Source organism: Perca flavescens, chromosome 20, assembly GCF_004354835.1.
Source record: "Perca flavescens isolate YP-PL-M2 chromosome 20, PFLA_1.0, whole genome shotgun sequence".
In the NCBI taxonomy this organism is placed as follows: domain Eukaryota; kingdom Metazoa; phylum Chordata; class Actinopteri; order Perciformes; family Percidae; genus Perca; species Perca flavescens.
Genome location: NC_041350.1, coordinates 6,690,175 through 6,715,754, shown reverse-complemented (window position 1 = coordinate 6,715,754; position 25,580 = coordinate 6,690,175). Strand labels below are relative to the sequence as shown.

Genomic DNA, 25,580 nt, shown 5'->3' with positions numbered 1-25,580 from the left:
AATATTACTAAAACACTATAAATAAAAGTATTTAGTATAGACTGATAGAGAAGAAACATAGAAAGAAGTGCAATTATGAACATGCTATTTTAAAGATCATAACCTTTTGAACAGACCTCGTTAATGCAAACAAAAGACGCACAGCATTAATGTGAAGATACAATTGTGATCCTACGGTTTGTGTAAAAAAAAAAGAAAATTCAATTTTGTGCACTTTTTGAAAACTCAAGGTCAGGTACAGATTCCCACCAGCAGAGAAATGGGTCAGAATTATGTGGAGGAGTCAATTGAGACCCTGTAAGCACTCAGTGGAGCACCTTAGTTAAGACCAGTTTCTAGTACTGTAGTTGGCTGACTGGAATGATTTTGCTTGAGCTGATTCCAACACTAAAATATGGACAGTACTTCAGGGAAAGAGACAAAATGGGTAAAAGTCTGCTGGTGTCGTGCAAAGCCCTTACCCAACTCTTCTGCAATTTGTCTTTCTTTAGTAACACATACACTTGCAGAAAACTATACATTTCAATTTTCATGGACTCCATCTTGTCTGTTTCTCTGTGTTTGTGTCGTTGACCAAATGGACAAAGCAGCGCTGGACAACCGGCACGCTGTTATTGGCTGGGGGTTAACCACCCACGTGGGGCCCAAAGGATCTTTGCAGACGTCCTGCACACAGCAAAATAAAAAAAAGAGAAAATCAAGGCAGAGGGCAGGCTCTCTGCAGATAAAGACACCTCCCACACACTTCTAGTGGGTCATGAGCAGGGCCACACGGATTGTGTGGATTCAGAATTCCGCAGGTTTTTTAAAAATAAAACTAAAAATTTTAACACATCTCCACCCAAAGAGGAAAAACAGTCCGCTGAATTCCCCAGCTTTTCATTATGGGTCACCACTTAAAACAGTAAAAATAAAAATCAAAAAAAAATCAACAGATTCCTGTTTGGGTCGGGTCATAAGTGATGATTGAGAGGGATTACTTTTGTGTTACTCTATACATTGTTTTTTAGGAAAATATAAAAAAAAAAGACATAATAAATATCACTATCAAAAAAAAAATCACCCAACTTGCATATATTTAATAGCACCACCTTCAGACAACAAATACAGCAGCAGGTCACAGATTGAACACAATATCCCTGCATTTAAAATATGATACAGTCTATCACCAGTAGTAATCATGTTTCATTCCATCATGAAAAAACAAAAATGTCCTGAAAAGGCATCTTAAAAGCCAAGAATGTCCATCATAGTTGCACTGTAACTCCATTATGTGTGACTTTGTCAACAGTCAGTACCTTGTGTGCACAGTTCTCTTCATACAGCTGAAGTCTGCTCTCTTTTGGTCATTCCTGTGTCATGCCTGCCCTCGCTGGACTCTCCGTAGTGACTGATGGAGGGAAACCCAACCCTCTGCTCGATCCATTGGGAAACACTGAGCAGCTTCTGGTCTTGGAGCGCGGGGCCTATGAGCTGTAAACCAATGGGAAGGCCTCGTCTCGATAAAGCGGTTGGCACAGAAACAGCGGGGAGACCTGAGGTGAAGAAAAGTAGCGTTGAAGGAAAGTCCATGATAAGGATCTCAAGGTTAGTTACAGGTTAGTGTGGAGAGCGATAAAAGGTGGAACAAGTTGAACTGAATGTAAACACTCCTTTAAAGGAACACGCCGACTTATTGGGAATTCAGCTTATTCACCGTAACCCCCAGAGTTAGATAAGTCGATACCCTTCTCATCTCCGTGCGTGCTGTAATGCTGTCTGACGGCTCCAGCGGCATCAGGCCAGCACAGAACATCAGGTGAATGGTTCCAGTAATCCTACTGCTCCGAATAAGTGACAAAATAACGCCAACATGTTCCTATTTACATGTTGTGATTTATAGAGTCTGGCGTGTACAAAAATAACGTAACATGAGACACAGCCGTCTTCTAACTGTAAACAAACCGGGAACTATATTCTCAGGCGGAAGAATATAGTACTTGGGCGGAGTGATATGCTCGCAGCAAGCCTGTCTGAGAATATAGTTCCCGGTTTGTTTATTGTTAGAAGACGGCTGTGTCTCATGTTACGTTGTTTTTTGTACACGCTGTGACTCTATAAATCACAACATGTAAATAGGAACATGTTGGCGTTATTTTGTCACTTTTGTCACAATTGGGAGCAGTAGGCTAGTTGGAACCAGTTACCTGCAGGATCTGTGCTAGGCTAAGCTAACGCTGGAACCGTCAGGCAGCGTTACAGCACGCACGGAGATGAGAAGGATATGTATCGACTTGTCTTACTCTGGGGGTTACGGTGAATAAGCTAAATTCCCAATAAGTCGGCGTGTTCCTTTAAGGCTCTGAGGTACATTTTAATCTGATCTGAAATTACCATGTGTTGACCAGGTTATGTTTATTTTTCCCATCAGAGATTTACAAAGTAAAGAGAGAAGTAGTCAAATACTTATTAACTATGAAATATACTGCATGATCCAATGTGCCATTGTTCTAGGATGAAAAATAAGAAGAACTAAACTGAAGTACTTTTGAGTGAAAGCGCGTGTGTGGGTGTACCCATGCATGCATAATTATGAGTTTCTGAATCCTTCCACACTTCCTGTACATGCATAAACAGTTCTGCCTCTAGTTTCTCTCTGTACCTGCGAGGTTGACGGGCTGGGTGAAGACGTCTTCCTGCATGCTGCGTGTTTGGTTGTCTTCCTGTATGAAGTCGGCGTAACGGGCTGCATCAGTCAGAGTGGTGGGCGTCAGCAGCACGTCAACGCCTAAGCCGAACACGTGTTTGAAATCGTCTGCAATCAGCCGGCGGACTTTCTGCGCCTTTACAAAGTAGTGCTGGTAGTTCCTAGCAAAAGGAAGTTGAGGAAGCAGTCAGTTAGTTCTTTCTGTTTCAGGAAATAGCTTCTCTAATTTTTCTCAGAAAAGACAATATGGCAAACTACAAAATGTGCTAATAAAAAGGTCAAGGAGAAAAGGTGGCACACTGTCAGCTTGACACGGGTGTGTAGTTAGTAAATTAAATCAGAAGGGTGCACGCTGGTTCAATCTGTTGTCTTACTGTTTGAGCAGGAAGTAATTCCCAGACAGTATCCTCTCTCTCACTACATCGTTGAAGCCCTCATGTCGGCTCAAAGCATACATGGCCTCCGTCGAGCTGTTTACCTCGCTGCGATGGCCTGATAGGAGAGAAACGGAAATCAATAGCATAACCTTTTCTGATTTTGTGCTGTTTAATAATCAGATTCCCTGTATAAGCTAATGTGTGACATGGCACCTAATGTAAAACGCTCCACACTGCACCCTTAATCATTTATATCGTATACTGGTTCATACCGTATTCTAGGCCGTCAAAACGGGCCATGTTAGACGCCACCTCAGCGTAGCACAGGACGCGGTAGCACAAAATGGAGTACTGGGTGTGGGGCAGGGAAACTTGCTTCACCCGCGCCCCCGCCCTCTCAAACATGTCAGCAACACGACTCCATTGCGCCAAAGTTTCCTCAGACAGCCCCGGGGCGTGGTACTCCTGACGTACATTAAGAGACAGGAAAGACATGCAGCTTTAGGAAATCAATGTATTTGCGTGGACAGAGACATTTTAAACATCTTGAACCAGAACTATCTTTTCCCCTCCAAAGAATTTGCCATGATGATATTGCTGCTAAGACACATATGTACAGTACAGGACATGGATCAATAGATGTCATCTAAAAATCAGTAGATATACAATACAGGCCAAAAGTTCGGACATACCTTCTCATTCAATGCGTATCCTTTTTATTTTCATGACTATTTACATTGTAGATTCTCACTGAAGGCATTAAAACTATGAATGAACACATATGGAATTATGTACTTAACAAAAAAGTGTGAAATAACTGAAAACATGTCTTAAATTTTAGATTCTTCAAAGTAGCCACCCTTTGCTTTTTTATTAATAAGGGAAACAATTCCACTAATTAACCCTGACAAGGCACACATGTGAAGTGAAAACCATTTCAGGTGACTACCTCATGAAGCTCACTGAGAGAACACCAAGGGTTTGCAGCGCTACCAAAAAACTAAAGTGTGGCTACTTTGAAGAATCTAAAATATAAGACATGTTTTCAGTTATTTCATACTTTTTTGTTAAGTACATAATTCCATATGTGTTCATTCATAGTTTTGATACCTTCAGTGAGAATCTACAATGTAAATAGCCATGAAAATAAAGAAACACATTGAATGAGAAGGTGTGTCCAAACTTTTGGCCTGTACTATATAACAAAAGGCAATGTGTCAGGATTAAAAATAGACAGCATATAATATAGATATGATAATATTACGTAATATTGGTTCTGTGTTTTTCCCATTGTTGTTGATTTCTTTAAAATCACTTCCTTACTATACATTCTTTATATTTATACATCGTATAGTAGAAGTCTGTTCCACATCATAAGTTTTATTTCTAAAAGCTTGAGAATTGCAGGACTCTTCAAGTGTTTACAACTAATCTTGAATTAAAATTGGGATTTGTATAATACTGCAAGTATAAGCTGGCATCTACCCTTGAAGAGCTTGATTTTAATACAGAGCTTAACTCACCTTAGGGATGCCTACGCAGATGTTCTTGACATCAAAGTATTCAGGTAGCTCTGTCAGTGATGAGGGAGCAGGAACTGTTGTTGAGTCTCTAATATCAGTGCCTTGGAGGATACCTGTGTGACATCACGCAACCCAGGTTTGGTCAATCATTTTATGGCAATAAGACAAATGCACAACAATGTATGTAAATTAATTCCAGGAATGAAAAATAAGTCTTATAAAGATAGATTGAGAAAATTAAGTTTACCGACTCTCATATTTAGGAGATACAGAGGTGATATGATTCAGGTGTATTAGCTTGTACAGGGAATATATGATGTAACAGTTGGGCCTATCTTTCAGTTTTGGAGAAATAGGTATGAGACATGAGGGAATTCTTTAAAACTTTACCCTAGAACATGCCTGTCTGAAAAGACACTGCATGCGGTAAAATCATGGAACAAGCTTCCAGAAGAAGTTGTAAGTTCCCCTTCTATAAATTATTTTTAGAATAGGTTGGATGCATTTTGCCTGTCCAAAAGGTGTAATGTATAATTATAAAGCTTGTCAGTAATTTATGTAACTTATTTATGAATTGTTAGAAAATTTCAATCATGAAATGAATGTGTTTCATGAAAACAACATGTTAAAATGTGAATATATATATATATGTATGTATGTGTGTGTTGCTTGATTCTGGAATAGAGAATTTTATATCCTGTACCAGCAATATTTTCAATAAATTTAAATGTGGAACTGCTATACTGATTCATTTACAATGTCACACATTCTTTCCATTAAATGGATAGAGTCAAAAGGACCATGTGGAGTTTTCCTATAGACAAACACAAGCCATGGTTTGACTGCATTTGCTTCCTTTTGCAAGGCCAATTTGCATAGTTTATCCACCTGTGTGCTTGCTACAAACAACATCTGTTGTGCTAGTGCTTTTTAACCACATAAGTCTCCTTGAATTCAAAGCCCTTTTTGGAAAGAAAGAATGACCTGGAAATGTACAGTACATTGACCATATTTATACGCAAGACAAGTTTTTATGTAGGCCAAGATGATGTTTGACAACACTTTGGCAGATCATTCCTACCTAAGACGATGGCTGCATCACTGACACTGCGGGTCATAATACCAGGGACGTCCATGGAGTTGACGAGAGGGATGAGACCATGTCTGGACAGCAGACCATAAGTGGGCTTTAGGGCCACAAGACCACACAGTGCTCCAGGGTTACGAGTAGAACCACCTGTGTCTGAACCCAAAGCTCTGCAAAGTAATTACCAAAACAGGACATTTTGATTTATAAATCCCATATTATATCAAATCTTTCCTTTTGTATTCCTTTGTAAAATGTTTTTCTTTGTTGTGGTTTTCCCTGTAATAGTAAGTGTGACAGTGTTCGCTCACAAGTAACCAGTGAGCGAGGCCACAGCTGCAGCACTTCCTCCTGAACTTCCTCCAGTGATGACCCAGTCAGAATCAGGTGCTGCCCCTGTCTGCTCTCTGTAGGGAGCAGCATAGCTCCAGGGGTTTCTCACTGGACCGAAAGCCCCATCAGTACTGCCCGCACTGCCAGACAAATAAATGAGTAAACAAATAAGACGATGACAACCAGTAATCTAAAAAATGTGCAAGGTTCACACAGCCGTAACAGCTTCAAGCTATTTATAAAAATAGACTGCATTACCCCATAGCAAACTCATCCATGTTGGTCTTCCCCATGAGAACAGCCCCTTGGTCAAAAAGCTTCTGGACCACTGTAGCATTGTAGGGTGGAGTGTAGTCTGTAGCACAAGTGATGGTAGGTTAATATTGAAAAATATAAGACATAGTAACTTTCACTGTGGTTCAGACGGACCTTTAAGCATCCTGGATGCACATGTAGTCTTGATCTTTTCTGTGCAGAAGTTGTCCTTGACTGCAAAGGGGATTCCATCCAGAGGACCTTTGGGGGCACCTGAAGAAGAACCAGATCAGTAACACCTATGACTATACACAGAATATACAGAAATACACCCTTACGTGTCCACACCTTGCAACAGTCTGGTTTCTGCTTCTTGAGCCTGCTTCAGTGCCAACTCCTCTGTCACACTGATGTAAGCATTAAGATGCTGTGTCTTCTTGATGCGGTTCAGACACTTCCTACAAAGCTCCGTTGGGGAGATTCTTCCCTCCCTGAGAGCCAAAGACACCTGAAGAACAATGATGAAATACCAGTTACTCAGTTACTCAATAGACCCTTCTCACAGCAGACATGATGGCTTGTCATAGTAAGCACAGGTGGTACAAGTTACTTTAATAATGGCTACGTTCTGTTCAAGTGTGCCAGTAAGCCATGGCAATGAGACAGTGAGCCAGCATGCACATCAGACCCTAAAAGCAGCACACCTGTGCTTTATTTATTTATTTACTTTTTTTCATGCCTTACATGAAAAAGTCCTATTACTGAAGTTAAGTATAATTAGAAGGGACTTGTACTTTGATTATTTACATTTTATTCTACTTTATACTTCTACTCCATTACATTTCAGACGTTAAAGTTGTAGTTTTAATTCCATTTACTTTGTAGATAGACTTTAAATACAAAGATAATAGAATATGAAGGATTGCTACAGATAAACTACCCGACCGTGTATAAAGTGTTAAACATTAGCCACACCTTGACAGCGTTAAAATGCTGCTTACATATTAATGCATTATTTATATTCCAATACTAATGATAGATAATAGATATATAACTTTGAATGGGGTCATTCTGCACAATAAATACTTATTATTATAACTATGCTTGATACTTTAAGTACAATTATCTCATACTGCGTTTACTTATGGTTAAATAAACGTATTTGTACAACAAAAAAACGTATTTGTACATTTATCTAGGTAAAAGATATTTATATTTCTTCAACAGCTATGAAACACACTAAGATCATGTATCAGAGATTCCATATTTCACTTGGGCTAACGTTATTTATGAATTGACAGCACAAAATGTCTAATATTAAGTTAACCGTTGACACAAACATGGATAACTGAGCTCGAAGAACAAGCGAGTAGTCGTACTAACCTCCCTTATTGTCAGGCTGAGCATGTTTTCAGTATTTTAATGACAACCTTTCAAATTAACAACAACCTCTGTACAGTGTGCAGCACAAGCACGCCGCCATGTTTGTTTCAATAATCCACGTCTAACAGCGCTTTCTGTGATTGGACAGCTGCTGAGGAAACCGCGCTCTGATTGGCGGAGAGAGGCTGAGCACTGTGAAAGACACCGGTCGAGGAAGTAGAACGTTAAGAGAGAGGACGTTGATTTGAAATAAGCATAAACTTTGGAATTATTGCATTTATCGAGATGGCTAGTTAAGTTTATCTTAAATTTAGAATGTAGTCGTGGCGTATAAATATCTTAAATTAGTAATTTACTGTAGCATAGTGGCTGTACAGTTAGGATTATTCCTCTCTGTAAAAGGGATTTAAAGCCCTGCTAATTTACAGGTGCACTATTTTATTTATTTGACAATATTTAAAGATGAGTTCTGTGAGACACTTAGTGTACAGTAGGTGGTTGTTTCACCACACTAAACCACTAAGTGTGAACACTTCCAGACTGTTCAGTACTACCAGAAGCAGCATGACTATCATGCCTGCCTGGGTTATTGATAAATATGGAAGCAACGATGTGTTTCGGTTTACTAAAAATGCCAGTTTCCCCGTCATCAACTACCCCAATGAGGTCATTGTTAAAGTGCAGGCAGCAGGACTGAACCCACTAGATGTCAACATGAGAGGTGAGTAACAAGCTTGTGTACATGTGAACAGTGGCATCAGATTTGAACATGCAGACTGAGATCAAGAAAAGTGGTAGAGATTCTTGTGAATATGAGGGACCTAACAAAAAATTAAAATAAAATAGAATGTGAAAAGAGTAGGTGTAATAAGCAAATGCTTCAACCTACACCTTTTCGGTCAGTATTGATTAGAAATGAGTAAAGATGACACTTTTTTTCTTTCTTTCTTTTTTACCATTTATGTTATGTATGTGATGTGTATCTATGTAATCGAAATAATGACAATGAATTATACGAATAGATCCACATCTGACATGTGACTGCAAATGCACTAAAGAATGCAATATAGTTTGATTTGAGGTATTTTTTTCTTTCTGTGTGAGCAAAATAGATACTAAATCGTGAGGATGCAGAGTCTGAAAATGAATCATGATTCATGCAGCCCATCATTCTTCTCCCACACAGCCAGTGATCTTTAGGGGTTGCGGTGTGGGGGTGGGTAGAGAGGGTTAAACACTGATAGTTTTTGAGGATGCTAAGCGGAAATTCAAGTTTCACTGGCTGGATTGCACTTTGATTATAGCATATTGGAAGGTGTTATTTTGTCGCTGCCTGACATGCATGTTTGTTGAAACACAAAGCTAGTCTTATCTGATTTCTGTCTTAGCAATTTTTTTCTTTAGCGTAGTCTGTAACAAAAAACACAATACTAGATTTTTTTTTTGTTACTCAAAACTTAGCCAAACTTACTCCAAAGCAACCCTCCACTAGCTGTCCACCGTATGGCCAATGACTTCTTGGTTTTGCAGACGAATAGATGATATTTGGGGCAACCTCTAGTTTACCCAGTAGAGCGTGTAGCCCATGTAGGCTGAGTCCTTTTGCAGAGGCCCGGGTTCGAAACCGACCGGCGGCCATTTGCTGCGTGTCATCCCATCTTTCTCTCCCCCCTTCCTGTCTATCCACTGTCATATCTAATTAGGCAAAAAGCCCTAAAAAAATAACAGAATAGATGATATATCATATAAGATTCAAAATAAGTTCCTGATCCCCAGGTTACACTAGCTCCATCCATCCATCCATCTTCGTCCGCTTATCCGGTGTCGGGTTGCGGGGGGAGCAGCTCCAGCAGGGGACCCCAAACTTCCCTTTCCCGAGCAACATTAACCAGCTCCGACTGGGGGATCCCGAGGCGTTCCCAGGCCAGGTTGGAGATATAATCCCTCCACCTAGTCCTGGGTCTTCCTCCTCCCAGCTGGACGTGCCTGGAACAGCTCCCTAGGGAGGCGCCCAGGGGGCATCCTTACCAGATGCCCGAACCACCTCAACTGGCTCCTTTCGACGCAAAGGAGCAGCGGCTCTACTCCGAGCTCCTCACGGATGACTGAGCTTCTCACCCTATCTCTAAGGGAGATGCCAGCCCCCCTCCTGAGGAAACCCATTTCGGCCGCTTGTACCCTGGATCTCGTTCTTTCGGTCATGACCCAGCCTTCATGACCATAGGTGAGGGTAGGAACGAAAACTGACCTGTAGATCGAGAGCTTTGCCTTCTGGCTCAGCTCTCTTTTTTCGTCTGGCGGTGCGATAGATTGAATGTAATACTGCACCTGCTGCGCCGATTCTCCGACCAATCTCCCGCTCCATTGTCCCCTCACTCGCGAACAAAACCCCAAGGTACTTGAACTCCTTCACTTGGGGTAAGGACTCATTCCCTACCTGGAGAAGGCACTCCATCGGTTTCCTGCTGAGAACCATGGCCTCCGATTTAGAGGTGCTGATCCTCATCCCAACCGCTTCACATTCGGCTGCGAACCGACCCAGTGAGTGCTGAAGGTCACAGGCCGATGATGCCATCAGGACCACATCATCTGCAAAGAGCAGCGATGAGATCCCCAGCCCACCGAACTGCAACCCCTCCCCACCCGACTACGCCTCGATATCCTGTCCATAAATATTACAAACAGGATTGGTGACAAAGCGCAGCCCTGGCGGAGGCCAACCCTCACCTGAAACGAGTCCGACTTACTGCCAAGAACCCGACACAGCTCTCGCTTTGGTCGTACAGAGATTGGATGGCCCTGAGTAGAGACCCCTCACCCCATACACCACAGCACCTCCCACAGTATCTCCCGGGGACCCGGTCATCGCCTTCTCAAATCCACAAAACACATGTAGACCGGTTGGGCATACTCCCAGGCTCCCTCCAGGATCCTTGCGAGAGTGAAGAGCTGGTCCGTTGTTCCACGACCAGGACGGAATCCGCATTGCTCCTCCTCAACCCAAGGTTCGACTATCGGCCGAACCCTCCTTTCCAGCACCTTGGAGTAGACTTTACCAGGGAGGCTGAGAAGTGTGATACCCCTGTAATTGGCACACACCCTCTGGTCCCCCTTTTTAAAAAGGGGAACCACCACCCCAGTCTGCCACTCCTTTGGCACTGTTCCAGACTTCCACGCAATGTTGAAGAGGCGTGTCAACCAGGACAGCCCCTCCACACCCAGAGCCTTGAACATTTCTGGACGGATCTCATCAATCCCCGGGGCTTTGCCACTGTGGAGTTGTTTGACTACATCAGTGATTTCCGCTTGGGAAATCGACAACAATCCCCCGTCATCCTCCAGCTCTGCCTCTAACATAGAGGGCGTATTAGTCGGATTCAGGAGTTCCTCAAAGTGCTCCTTCCACCGCCCTATTACCTCCTCAGTTGAGGTCAACAGTGTCCCATCCTTACTGTACACAGCTTGGATGGTTCACTGCTGTCTAAGCAAATGTTGAAAAAAACAAGCCTACTTGCTTCCTCCTCAACCCCACATAACCACATACACCTTTTAAAGATGTATGACTAATTCTGGCACCCACAATTCTAGATATGGTTACTAAGACTGCCATGGACCTTCATTTAGATTTTAAAGGTCCCATGGCATGAAAATGTCACTTTATGAGGTTTTTTAACTTTAATATGCGTTCCCCCAGCCTGCCTATGGTCCCCCAGTAGCTAGAAATGGTGATAGGTGTAAACCGAGCCCTGGGTATCCTGCTCTGCTGAAAGCTCAGATGGGCCGATCTGGAATCTTCTCCTTATGAGCTCATAAGGAGCAAGGTTACCTCCCCTTTTTCTGCTTTGCCCGCCCAGAGAATTTGGCCCACCCATGAGAGAGAGAGAGACATCATGGCTTTCAAACATGCAAAGTGGCAGTTGGTCAAGGCCACACCCCCACCCTCCACCTTGCCCACCCCCTCTCTCCTCCTCAATAGCTACAGACACAGAAATGGCACATCCTAGAGAAAGCTCATTGTGGGACTGGTTCTAGTGGCTGTAATTCTTCACCAAGGCTGAATTTGGGGAAAGAGACTTCAGATACAATATTAGGGGACCACTAAGGTCTATATAAAAGAGACTTCAGATACAGTATTAGGGGACCACTAAGGTCTATATAAAAGAGACTTCAGATACAGTATTAGGGGACCACTAAAGTCTAAATAAAAACATCCAAAGAGCACCATGTCATGGGACCTTTAAACCAGTCTATAACCTCACATTCTAATAGTATTGGATAGAGTGGTGGCTCAACAACCTTCGGCCTACCAATCTAACCGCAATATTTTTGAATCTGATTCCAAGGCCCTATCACCACACTGAAACTGAACTTACTAAAACACCTTGGGCTTTAGGAATTTGTAATGCATATTTTCAATATTTTCTAACATTCTATAGAACAAACAATTAACTGATGATTTGAGAAAATAACAAGCAGATTAAAATAATTGTTAGTTGCGGCTACTGTTACTTGATCTTAATGTAGATTTTGACACCATTGACCACTGTATACCCTTAAACCAACTGGAGAAATACCGTGGTGTCTCTGATCTTGTCCTGGTCCTTTTTCTTTCTATCTTGGTTAGTCTATCTAGCCTTGGTTAGTCTATCTAGCAATATTTCAACATGTAGCATGTGTCTATGTAGCAAATGATCTCAAATGATTTGTAATCAGAGACTCTCTCCCTGTCAGGTGGCTATGGTGCTGCAACAATGTCTATGAAGAGAGATCCTCTGAATATCAAGCAGTCAGGCAGCGAGTTCCCTCTCATCCTGGGAAGGGATGTGTCTGGGGTCATCATGGAGTGCGGCCTGGATGTGAAGTACTTCAGAGAAAGGGATGAGGTAAACCGAGCAAAAAGCAGATGAAAGAGTTGAAAGAAAGAAAGAAAGAAAGAAAGCATGTAGACTCAATAACCGCTTCATTATACATACAGGCAGGCTCCTTGTTTACGGAAACAACTTGTTCCTCCTGCGCACATTGAGTCATGTATGAATAAAGGATAACTGTAAAGTATGTATTCATGGTGATGTAAACAAAACCATCTAGCTGCAGTTACAGTGCTTCAAAACACCTTGCAGATTAGACAAGAGACAAAAATCATTTAGAATATCGAGAAAAACACATAACCTGTGCTGATGAATCCTGATATTATATAAAGCTTTATTGCAGACACAGGTCCATATAACACATAATACAGTATACATAGTATAAAAAAGAAATACAAAAATACATAATTGCATATTAGCCTATAGGATATACAATAATACATAAAAAATGTATATTAACCTATAGGATATACAGGCTATTGCACCAATGCTGTCTTAACCTAGAAGTATATCTATAACAGCTTTTCCCACGGCTGACTAGAGCTTCAATTATGTTGTTCTCTGACTTGTCCAGGCGACACATGAAACTAAACATCAGTTTTCTTAAGAGTGCCTCACAGCTTGGCACTTTAGTGCCAAGCTGACAAACAAATGACTGGCACTGTGCCACCTAGGGACACGGAGAAGCAGCCTCATTGCAGCATTGTATGCTACCTTGAGCCTCTGCATACTCTTTTTCTTATAGTTAGACCACAATTGAGCAGGATATAGCGATGTGATGTAGGTTCTAAACAGAGAGCATTTCACAGAGTCAGAGCACATAGAGAACCTCCTTATAAGCATGTTCGCTTGAGAGTAAATTTTCCAGCGCTGCCGGTGATATGTGATGCGTTGATAGCAGAGTCAGTGGCTAATATTAGGCTCTGTAATGCAAAGTGAGCATCCTCACAACAGCGTACGCCTATTTGAGCACAGCAGATGACCTAGTTCATCCATTCCTGGCCACAGTGTACGCTTTGGCTCTACCGGGATTATGCACCGTCATCTCCGCATGGCTTAGAAACACGACATGACTCGAGTCTTTTCCAAATCTCAGCCCTTTGTGGTAGAGTAGAATTGAGATGCTGTGGAGTGTTATTAAACTGATGGATTCAACTTTTGTTATTAGCTGATTCCTGACTTGGGAGTATTTTTAATTGAGAATGTATTAAAGAAAGAGAATCAATCAACCAATGAATTAATCAATCAATTTATATTCGTCACATGAAATCTTACGAGGTACAATTCCAGTGAAATGTAATCCCATCATAACGCAGAATGTGGTTCCAGCATTTTAAAATCTAAATTCAGCAAAAAAACTGCTTTTATTTTCAGCCAACTTAACATGCGTAAAACTTTGTATGAACATACCGTAAAAAAATTACACTACTAAGAACTAAACTGAACAATGTTTCACAGACATGTGACTAACAGAAATGGAAAAATGTGTCCCTGAACAAAAGATGGTCAAAATCAAAAGTTACAGTCAGTATCTGGTGTGGCCATCAGCTGCATTACGTACTGCAGTGCATCTCCTCCTCATGGACTGCACCAGGTTTGCCAGTTCTTGTTATGAGAGGTTACCCCACTCTTCCACCAAGGCCCCTGCAAGTTCTGCAACATTGGATTTTGACAATCCTTTGTTCAGTGACACATTTCTGCTAGTCACATGTCTGTGAAACATTGTTCAGTTTAGTTCTTAGTAGTTGAATTTTGTTATATTCTTACAAAGTTTTACGCATGTTAAGTTGGCTAAAAATAAAAGCAGTTGAAAGTGAGAGGACGTTTCTTTTTTTTGTGTATAGTAGTGAGTGTATATTGGTGAAGCAAGACTAAACGCAACAGGTAGTTTAACGTAGACAGACATGACATAACAAATAGTGAGACAAGCATTACATTTAACAGACGCCATACAGTATGTGCAAGATGGGGTTGAGTTAGTGCGTATGTGTTCAATTGTGATACGGCAAATATGTGGTTTGTTTTACAGGAAGGAAAGCATGTATGTGCATTACAAATAGCTGGGGGTTTAGAAAAACATCTGATACGTTGTATTGGCATTTTCACTCTATTCATTAGAAAATGGAACAAACGATTGCTTGATTATTTGAGAAAATAATTGACAAAGAATAATTGATAATGAAACCAATTGTTAGTTGCACCTCTAATACACCGCACATGTCTGAACCTATGTACTTTCTTATTTCTATTTAGAATGATTCTATTTTGAAGAGTCCTTATCCTCAGCTGTCCTCAAACACCACAAAATCCCTTTATTAATATAAAGGGATTTAATATAATCCCTATTCCTTTTATAATTATTTCTTTTTTTTATACCAGGCACAGAAAACTAAGATAACTGTTTTTCCCCCTCCTTTTAGTTATGTATTTTCCTTTCAGTTTACAACCTTGTGTTTCACACCTAGTTTTCTTCTTGGATATGATTTAAGATCATACATTATGTTTAATGGCCTTTAAAGTTTGTGTGAAGGCACAAACTTTTAAATAGTTTTAGCACTTCATGAAGTCACACTCGGCTTTTTCTGACCAAACATTTGTTGACTAATTGAGGCAGCTCTAAAATAGAGAGTGACTCACTGTGTGACCTTACGCATGTGCGACTTTTGACTTGTGAGATGACTGCACAGTCTCTTCCTCCTAAACAATTGTGAACTAATTGTATAGAAATGTAGACACACAGTTGTTTATGTCTGAGGTTAATGAGTGTCATGTTGCCGTGTGTCTACATCAGGTGTGGGCAGCTATCCCGCCATGGAAGCAGGGCAGCTTGGCTGAGTTTGTGGTGCTGAGTGCCAATGAGGTAGGCTATTAATGCATCTGATGGACTATAGTGTTGCTTTGAGCTTATTTTAGTGCAACAGCAAGTTTCTCAATTTAGTGTTGAGGTTTGCTTATATCTCTTTATCAGTTCTGTGTATTGAGCTTGCTCATTGTTTGAATGTGGTTTGTTGCAGTTGCGTGCTTGATCAGTTTTAACTTCAGCATATGACCTTTTTTTTTAGTTTTCCTTCTAAATTAACTTACTGACTAGTGAAGCATGCAAATAAAAAAAACCCCCAACTAATTAAGGTATATGAAAATCAGGTCAATATTGTACAGTTGGGCTGGCAGATGCTTTGTTCATCATGGCTCAGCAGGTGTTGAGGCGGTCCTGCTTCTATAATGATTATAAATGTGTGTTGTGCTCAGGTATCCCACAAGCCAAAGTCACTAAGCCACACAGAGGCCGCAGCCATGCCTTATGTGGCAACCACTGCCTGGTCGGCACTGGTCAACACCGGGGGGCTCAGTAAGGACAACTGTGCCAAGAAGCGGTGAGGGAATGTGGATTAACACTGCTACACACACACACACACACACACACACACACACACACACACACACACACACACACACACACACACACACACACACACACACACACACACACACACACACACACACACACACACACACACACACACACACACACACACACACACACACACACACACACACACACACAAAATTTCCACTTCTTCATAATCCCTGTCCACACCAAAGATGCTCCCTGTCCTTTTGATCTAACCAATTATTTCACTCGCTGCTCCTTTTAAGCTAAGCCCCCGTTAGCCCGTTCCGTAATGAGCCTCTGGGTGATGTGCTGTGGTTCTCTGGCAGCGACTGTGAAGCTCCCTTGCACTGCACGAATGAACTTGACACGTTAAAGCCCAAAGTGGATTTGACATGAATCCTAATGAGGTTGTGGCTGTGCAACATTAGTGTCAAAAACATTGTTGACACATGCATTTTACATGTCTGCTTTTCCTCTTCCCCTACAGGATTTTGATCCTTGGGGGATCCGGGGGAGTGGGAACATTTGCTATACAGGTATGGATCAAAAGGAGCATGATGATGAGGCTGCACATTGTACACATCATGTAGCATTTTTAAGTGCATCAAGCTCAGAACAGGCTGCTCTAAATACAAACATATATTCCTACTCTATGGCAGCAGTGTAGAAATAAACAAGACCACTGATCATGACGTAAACGGTGTTATTATAAGAGTCTGTTTGGCCTGTCAAGTTTCACTGTGCCACACACCTTGTTTGGTGACCTGAATACTGTAGCTCACATTACACAGAACTAACGGTTGATCTCATTAATTAAAAATTCTGTGCGCTTCTTAAACATTGGGTAACAATCTGCTCCCTACAATAGCCCAAAAATGTATTTATTCGTTCATGTAGTTGTTTGGTAGTTAGACATAAATGATACAAACAACAGCTGATGCTATCATTTGTGTCCAGATGCTGAAGGTTTGGGGAGCCCATGTGACTGTTACCTGCTCCCAGAATGCAGAGCGGTTTGTAAGGGGCCTGGGGGCAGACCATGTGGTGGACTACACTGCCGGACCTGTCGAGGAGCCGCTCAGTGCTTTGGAGAAGTGAGAGAATCCCACACCCACATCTACAGTCATTTATCATTCATGTTGGTATTTAATTGGTGTTGTTCTGTGTATGTATCATCATGTATCATGACTTGCCGTTGTTACCAAGGCAACCCAGTCCTTCTAACTGCAGTCTGCATATCAGTGTGTGAAAACAGTGCACTTAGAACTTAATCACACACTGTAATCTCTTTATCTCTCTCCATTCCTGTCATCTGCACAATCATCCTTTTTTCTTTCCACACCTACTAATTCTCCATTTAACTTTAGTTTGTCTTTTATGCCCAACGACGTCACTACAGGTCAAATCTTTGGGGTCACTTAGAAATTTCCATTCCACTCCATTACAGACAGAATACCAGCTGATATCAGTTGCATTGCTTTTTTAACCAGGGCAGCAGTTTTCAGATTACATTATGTACATTATGTGCTTACATAATTGCAAAAGGGTTCTCCAATGTTTTCTCAGTTAGCCTTTTAAAATGATATCAGATTAGTAAACAGAATGGGCCTTTGGAACATTGGATGAATGGTTGCTGATAATGGGCAATGTAGATATTACATTAAAGATCAGCCACCCACTCAGATCAGCTGGTATTCTGTCTATAATGGAGTGGAATGGAAATTTCTAAGTGACCCTAAACTTTTGACCGGTAGTGTATCTTTGCTTGTGTTTCTTGTTTTCACTAACCCTACCCCTCTCCACCTCCAGATTTGACCTGATCCTGGATAATATTGGGGGGGACACGGAGCGTTGGGCGCTGAATCTGCTCAAGCCTTGGTGTGGCGCCAAGTATGTCACCCTCGTAACACCGTTCCTCCAGAACACTGACAGGCTTGGCATTGCTGATGGCATGATTCAGACTGCTGCCACAGTGGCCACCAAAGCCCTCAAGGTAATCCTACTAGAATTATACAGATGCAGTTTGATTAATTACATATTTATTGAAGAATGGACCGATTGTGTCCTCTTTTAACCTGAATTGATCCAAATGCAACATGTTGATCACATTGTACATTTTGCATGGATGCATCAGTGCTCACTGTTGCTGCTAGTAAGTGTTGTAAGAATAGGAGTATTATAATATAATTGGTTTGAAAAAAACATTCTTGAATGAAATTTAAAAAAACTGGAATTTTGGGTAAGCATTATTGTCATGCTTCTATCAACAGTCTTGGTCTAAAAATGCCCCTACAGAAACAAACTCATGACCACATCATCAGAGGATTCCGTTCAGTACAGTACATTGCCAAACGAATGCGGACACTTGCAGATTAAGCCCTAGCTACTCTAGTGGGGATTAATACTTTTCCCGTAAATGAGACATTTTCTCTTCAGAAGCACACTATCCTCAGAATCCCGGGAAATTGACTTGTTTTTAAGGTATAACTTTAGCTACAGTCAAAACGCATTGCACATATTTCAAGCATCACTAAATTCAACAAGAAGAAATATGCATACACTTATGGGTTCCCAGAACACCATTTATGTTAATCAACATTTAGAATGAAAATAACACAAACTTTGCATGCAGCTCTTCGCTATAGCTGCAAGGAATATGAAATGCCAAGTTAATTGCCGGTGATCTGTCTGCTGAGAACGGGCTCACGGAAGTGATATCTGACCATTTTTCGTTGTATAAACCAAAATAATTTGTTAAAGCAGGTCATTTGGATTTTGTCATTCTATTATTCCATATTCTGTTAGCGTTCAGAGGCTGCTGGAACGTGCAGACCTGGATTGCACCAGGCGCAGCTGCGCCGCGTTCGTTCTGGCTGCGCCGTGGGCGCCGGAGCTGATCTCCATCACTTTACTTGATGACTGTTGGTGTGTTCTTTTTGTCTTGTAATCGCGACGAGTAGCTCAAGTGTGACGTCACATCCATGTCAAAAAACGAATAACCGTGGGTTGTTGCGTTCTTTTTGTCACACAATACTACGAGTCGGAGAAAAGATGGATTCTATTCACCCGGTTATTGACATATTACACAAATATATTTCACAGTTTGATACATGAAAATTACGTTTTGATTAACGTTAACGTTAGGCTACTGCTCTGCTTTCTGCTCAAGGCTCGGCTTAAAGCCATTGTTATCATATAGTAACCGAGCGTCTCTAGCCAATTTCAGCTAAACAAGCTACAAAATAACTAATCAGGCGGTATTTAACTCTAATCAGACTGTAGCGACATGCCTATAGGTAGCAGTATACAGCGCTATGTGTACGACTTCTTCATTTGGTTACAACAACGACAAAAGTGCTTAAAATTGTAGAAAACCACAATGTTTACTACGTGTGATGCACGACGTAGCCATCTTTGAAAGTGAACTCGGGGTCCTCTGAGTTCAGACGACTTGACGAGTTGTATATATACGACCTCGGGGGCGTTCTTTTTGAAACTTCCGGTTCGTAACTCCGCAAAACGACTCGTAAATCAACTTCGGTGGACAAAAAGAACGCACCATTACATATTTCTGTAGTGATAAGTATATTCTGTACAGCCTATTTGGTTTATGCTTAGAACGTAAGTTTTTCGTGTTACTATATTTCTGGGGGAAATAATTCCGATGTGTATTCCCAAGATTAAACCCTACTAGCCATGTCGGGCACCACTGATGTCGGCTCCCAGTCAGCGTTCCAGTTTATTCCAGAGGTGTTGGATGAGGTTAAGATTTGTGCACGGGGGAATTGTTGTTTACATAGTTATGTTGTAACATGCCCAAAGTCTTCCTTTAAAGGAAGCAGCCCACAGCCATTTCTTCCAGGTCCTAATGTAAAGAGCACTCAGATTTTTTTTTTTAAATTGGCTTATAGCTGAAAATATTGTGTGGTAGCTAGATAAACTTCCAACACAAACAGCACAGCCAGAGAACTCCGTTGTGATTAGCTGGCCACATAGTCCAGTAATCTGATCTGAATAGCAGCTCTCATGCATTGAGGCAACATTGAGATCCGGATTTCCCTTCAGCTCAGGGAGGAAACCGTTCATTAGCAATACCAGAGACATTGTTATGTATTTCCAGTTACTATGGCAACAGTGTTTTTCAGTCAGTCTCAGTCGCCAGTGTAACTGAAACAACATTATTAATGCAGTACATATATAGTGTTACAGTCAGGACACATTTAGAAAATGACACAATTTACCCTACGCAGACACTGAACGCACTAGGCTCCAGGAGTGTGTATGTGGCATCCTGTCAGCGCATGTAGAGCAATGCTTGCATGCAGTGCATTTGTGGCTTCACCACCTCTTTCCACTCAAGTGTTAACCACACAATCCACAGTATGAACTGACTCAAATGTGTGTAGTTTATGTTCCAAGTCAGAACACCTCTATTTCAGTGATTGGTTACACCTAAAGCTAAATTTGTTTTCCCTTTTTAGGATGATGTTTTAAATAATAGACAGAAGTTGTAAAGGAAAGTTTGTCTACCTGTAGTTCTGTGGATGGAACACACACTGTTTGGGAGTTAAATCCTTAGATCTCTATACATTTTTATCTATGGTTAAATCACTAAGTGCACATAAGTGTTATGTGGTAAATCCAAAAGATTAGAGCTTAATGAAATTTATTTCCATTACATTACACTCTGTAACAAGGAAACTGTGTCTTGGCACATTTCTACCTGAAAACAGGATGTGAGGTTGAAGTAATGCGGGGAACTTCAGTTGTTCCAAAGTGTTAGAAAGTTTCTAAAGGCTTTGCTCGTAATATTTAGCTGTTCTGTAGTCTTGAAATGTATTGAAATCTAGCCAAAGTGGAACAGGTATTGGAACCAGGGGAAAGGGAAACCGGATTATCAGATTCAACACCATACATGACAATTTAAAATGGTTTTAGTTCTTTTAAGAGCCAAAATAAATGATTATGTTTAATGTAAAATGTGTCACTTGTGGTGACAAATCCAGAGAAAAATGGCCTTACCTCTAAGAAGCGTTTTAGTGTTTTTTAGCTTATTAATCCGCTCCCCTTCAACCCTGCTTCTAGCCACATCTGTTTTAAGCTTAAAAGCTCTGATAAACGTACTGTATGTAACCTGAACTTGCCCAGCACCAAACGGCAGATGGACAAAGTTAGCGTCTAGCAGGTGAACATAATATGAAGCACTTTCTCAGGAATTGGTGGAGACCAAAACAGAGCTGGAAGGAGAGAGAATATTGAACTTAAAGCTATAGTGTGTGTAGTTTCTGTCTCCCCCCCCCATGGGGAATTCTAAGTAGCAGTCAGTGACCGTGCACCGCCCCACCCCTCCTCCACGCAGTTGCTAGTAGCCAAGGAGGACACTGAGGATTAAAAAAACATGACGGACTCTTCAGAAGAGGTAATTATCTTCACTCGATTTTCTGAATGCGAAAGTCGCCAGGCGATACCAGTTTCTGAACATAGCCATACTGAGAAATCCAGAGAGAGTTGTGTGGAGCTGATAGTCTTAATTAGCTTTGTAGCAACTCATTTGGCAATGGCTTGAATGTAACGGACGTTCATTAATATCAAAAAGTTACGCACTAAAGCTTTAACTAACGCTGGCTAACATGTACATGCCAACTTTATGAGGTGATAAAGTCAGTGTTGTGTTTTGAGCATTGGCATTTTACAAATACTGTAGGTGTACATTGTTGTATGGAAAACTTGCAATCAAGGTGAAATAATCATTTTGTGTTGCATTATTTATTATTCTGTATTCCTCTTTTGGTCAACAAATCCCGTCGAAAGACTGTGGCACTAAACCTCAAGCTCTTTCGCTACAATTGAAGAATGACTAACAAATATATCGTTCCAAACAGCTCGGCACTTAAATATAAACATGATTAAAAGGTGCATTTGGTCAGGCTGTTCCTGGCAGTTTCAGTGCGGCTCATGGATGTGTTAATGGTCCCCAGACAATTTATCCTAATCACTTTTGTGATCTCGTGACTTTTCCTCTAATGTCATTGTGAGGTCAAAATTAAAAGATTTCCAACATTTTGTTAAAAAAATTAAATTAAAATTAAAAAACAAATGACATTCCCATCAGCCTCAGCTGTACTTTGTATTTATTGCTAATTAGCTAATTTAAGCATGCAAAGATGCAAAATGAAGATGGTGAACATGGTAAATATCACGTTTATATGTGAGTATCACGATGGCATGGTGACATTAGCATTTAGCTCAAAGTACAGTAGCACTCTGGACTTGAAATACTCATGAACTCAAAACTTAAGAAAAGGAGTTTGGATGAAGGATTATAACGGGCCGGGACAGCCCCAGAAAAATCTGCCCTTTTCTTTCTTAGAATAATGTGATTATGTTAAACCGAGGGGTTTGCCCCCGAGGTTGACAGAGGTAGGACATGAAACAGACTGTAAATGCACATCTTGGGGGAGGATCTGTTTGTTGCTTTCCATACAATACCATTTTAATGTAAAATTTCAATTTAAATGCGTCTAAATTTCTTCACTTCCTTTCCAGCATATAAGAAAGTGTTCCTCTACTCATCCTAAACCCTTTTCCCCTTCTTCTTCTTGCTGTGTATGTAACCAGATAGTGTTAATGTAGTGCCACACCTTAATGGCGCGTTAGAAATGCCACATGCCTGTCAATTCAATTTCTATGAAAATAGAAATAGAATAAACAGCCATGTAGCCCACATTGCCCCTCTTACACTTGAACTGTCAGTAGACTCGTGAAGGGATCAGCTGATTTTTTTTTTTTTTTTTTTTTTTTCGTTCACACCTTGTGCTTCAGACAATATAATATAAGTAAGACTAGGAGAGATGCGCTCCACAGGGAGGATCATTTACAACAACAATGGCTGTCATTCGCACTCACACTATCCCTCCAATCAGAACAAATTACTCAGACTGACAAGAGTTTTCCAGTCGCTGATGCATTGTTCCAGTGTTGATGACGGTTTTTATTTGGAAGTGACACGCAGTTCTCTCATAGAGCTGATGTGGAAAGACACATAGAGCAGAATGATGAAACCAACTCAAAACAATTACAAATAATGGGAGAGGGATGTACCTTGTGGTTTTATAGACCGGAAGATACAATACTGTACACCTCCAGGTCTTACACATCCTTGTTCCCTCATGCACACACTCTGTGCGCTTTGTACATAAAAGGAAAACTAGAGCGCCGACAGCTGGCTTGGTTTTCACAGTGTCCTCATTTTTAACTAAGCCTAAAGGAAACATGTTAAGTAACTCCTTTTTTATATCAAAAAGTCCCCCACAAACACAAAAACAAATACGCATTTTTCCTGTTGTCATGAGTTGCAGGAAATCCTACCCCGCTGTTAAAGGCGTAAAGGAAAATGTGCTGCATCTCCACCCATGAGACTCTTTGGATACAGGCCTAGGTTGAGTAATGTCATTTTGTATGCAAAGTAAGACTGATTAACATTTGTGAAGACCTGTCAATCAGAATGTTCTTGGCACACATTGAAAAGTCCACTAGCTGGAGATCCATGCCTGGAGTTATAACTGCTATTAATGTTTCTGTTATGACAGGAACTAACAGCACTGTGATCATGAAAAGAAAGTAGCGAGTTAATAAAACAAATGGCGATAAGAGGAAGTTTTTAGATGTTCCGCAGTAACGTAATCAGTTCAACATGACTTGTTTTTCTTCTACTTTAGGCCTTACTATCGGTCACTGGAAAGTTAAAATCATCATCCGTAGAGTTTCTGAAATGCACACAACAGTTTTAATCATGCTTCATGCCTGTTCTCTCATTCTGTTTTCTTGTAGCACCTAGTCAAAGGAGTTCACTACCGCTGGGGATTCTTTGCACCTAGTGGTCCTGCACTGGATGAAATAAGGGAATTAGTGGATGCAGGAAAGGTACGGTAATCTGATTTAACTGTTCAGGGACTGACACAGGACAGAATTCTGTTTCGTCCAGTTAGCTTAGTTAGGGTTTCTTTTAGACAATGTCACATGCCTACCAAAGAAATGTAGAATGTATTCTATAGGCTCCTTTTATTTGACTCCATTAATTAGCTGTGGTCATCACACAGCAGCAGGATTGATGCGTGTGTCTCCAAATTCCAAATTGAGATTTTTTTTTTTAAATCATTGAAGGAAATTGCATCAGCTGCTTACCCCACTGATATTGTAACTCACAACCGTTAAGAAACAAGGCCTGACCACTGGCTTCCTCTCTCTGCTCTCTGTCAGATTCGGCCAGTGGTGGAGGAGACGTTCAGCTTCTCCGAGGTTCCTCAGGCCTTCGAGAAGGTGGAGAAAGGGCACGCTCGTGGAAAGACCGTGGTCCAGATCAGCAAAGGGGGAGATGACTTATAGCGCCGACTCTTGTTGACTTTTTTTTTTTTCTGCATAATCCTGAAACAAACTGAATTAAAGGCATTGAAATGCAAGGTTAGGTTAGCTTATTGTATCCACAGCTGCAAACAAGGTACAAGAACAAGGCTATTGACTCTCGTTTCTGGGGGCTTTGAAGCTACAAATGTGTATGTAAGCATTATAGCTGCTGGTGTATGCTTTAAAATGTATTTTTTATACTCTCAATTCAATTAAAGAGTGTTTAGTTATGTTTGACTGGAACATGTAAGTATTTCCACGTACACTCAGTTGCCAGTTTATTAGGTACACCTTCCTAAAACTGATGCAGTCTAACACAACAGCCCTGCAAAAAAAAAAAAGACCTACCTTCGTAATGGTTTTAATGTGCAGTTTTTGTGAGAGGTGCTGATTCAACTGTAGGATCATTCTGATGTTACTCTTTCATACAGTATAGCTAATGATGGCCTTGATAACCTGTGAGTGAATGTGGCTGCTGCTTCTGTTTGGTATCACATTGCTGACATTTGAGAAATAGTTTGACTGGTTACAGCGCGTCCTCCATAGTGTAAATGTGTGTACAGCTTTTGTGGCAGTTAACATAATGAAATTGGGGCTCCATATTATATACAGTATAGAGGCTGGCAGTATGTGCAAGTGTAACTGTTGTGAAATGTATTTTACCATGGGTTCATGTAATTTTGTCCCATGTTTATTTCAGATGTTGGAGACTAGACTAAGAGAAAGTTCTTTTTTTAATTCTGCTTTAGTTGTGTTGTTTTTTTTTTTTTACACATTTTTGCTTAATTTTACAATGTGGTGGGCAATCATGTTATTTTGTGCCAAAAATCTAAATATACATTTGTCTATTTCTATGCACCAGTGGATCATACCACATGGTTTGCTTGCTCTGGTGAAATCAATTCAACCCCAAATCCATGGAAGATAGAATAGGCCAGTTAAAAGCCAGAAAATGACAGTGAATTTAAAGTTTTAGTGACTTTTTGATATTAATAAACATCCGTTACATTCAAGCCATTGCCAAATGAGATGCTACAAAGCTAGTTCCACAAATCTCTCTGGATTTTTCAGTATGGCTGTGTTCAGATAATTACCTCTTCTGAAGAGTCCATGTTTTTTTAATCCTCCGTGTCCTCCTTGGCTACTAGCAACTGCGTGGAGGGGGGGTGGGGGCAGTGCGCAATCACGGAAGGCTTGTATCATGTGGACGCGCCGACAGTTTTGTTGTCATTCCTTAGAATTCCTCATGGAGGAAACAAACTACACACTAT

At 40.9% G+C, this 25,580-nt stretch overlaps 2 protein-coding genes across 2 annotated transcripts; one reads left to right on the top strand and one right to left on the bottom strand.

Annotated features, from left to right (window-relative positions):
* Positions 1-1,064: 1,064 nt before the first annotated feature.
* On the bottom strand, positions 1,065-7,801 carry qrsl1 (glutaminyl-tRNA amidotransferase subunit QRSL1). The gene is made up of 11 exons (XM_028566213.1): positions 7,645-7,801; positions 6,610-6,769; positions 6,436-6,534; positions 6,265-6,361; positions 5,985-6,146; positions 5,668-5,843; positions 4,587-4,699; positions 3,336-3,528; positions 3,061-3,178; positions 2,642-2,847; positions 1,065-1,535 (listed from the first exon to the last, which is right to left on the bottom strand). The coding sequence occupies exons 1-11, from the start codon at positions 7,666-7,668 to the stop codon at positions 1,318-1,320; spliced, it is 1,566 nt and encodes a 521-aa protein (XP_028422014.1). The 5' UTR covers positions 7,669-7,801; the 3' UTR covers positions 1,065-1,317.
* On the top strand, positions 7,725-24,637 carry rtn4ip1 (reticulon 4 interacting protein 1). The gene is made up of 9 exons (XM_028566214.1): positions 7,725-8,365; positions 12,376-12,527; positions 15,304-15,372; positions 15,762-15,886; positions 16,394-16,442; positions 16,864-17,000; positions 17,716-17,899; positions 23,737-23,829; positions 24,166-24,637. Exons 1-9 carry the CDS (start codon positions 8,107-8,109, stop codon positions 24,289-24,291), a joined length of 1,194 nt encoding a protein of 397 aa, XP_028422015.1. The 5' UTR covers positions 7,725-8,106; the 3' UTR covers positions 24,292-24,637.
* The last annotated feature ends 943 nt before the right edge of the window (positions 24,638-25,580 follow it).

Bases quoted from the DNA above. Each gene is read 5' to 3' on its own strand.
- rtn4ip1 (XM_028566214.1), top strand. From the start codon at position 8,107: ATGAGTTCTGTGAGACACTTAGTGTACAGTAGGTGGTTGTTTCACCAC. The intron at 15,887-16,393 runs GTGAGGGAATGT...CTTCCCCTACAG, and splicing joins GACAACTGTGCCAAGAAGCG to GATTTTGATCCTTGGGGGAT. The intron at 17,900-23,736 runs GTAATCCTACTA...GTTTTCTTGTAG, and splicing joins TGGCCACCAAAGCCCTCAAG to CACCTAGTCAAAGGAGTTCA.
- qrsl1 (XM_028566213.1), bottom strand. From the start codon at position 7,668: ATGCTCAGCCTGACAATAAGGGAG. The intron at 4,700-5,667 runs GTAGGAATGATC...GATGTCACACAG, and splicing joins TGATGCAGCCATCGTCTTAG to GTATCCTCCAAGGCACTGAT. The intron at 3,529-4,586 runs GTGAGTTAAGCT...AATGTACGTCAG, and splicing joins TCTGCGTAGGCATCCCTAAG to GAGTACCACGCCCCGGGGCT.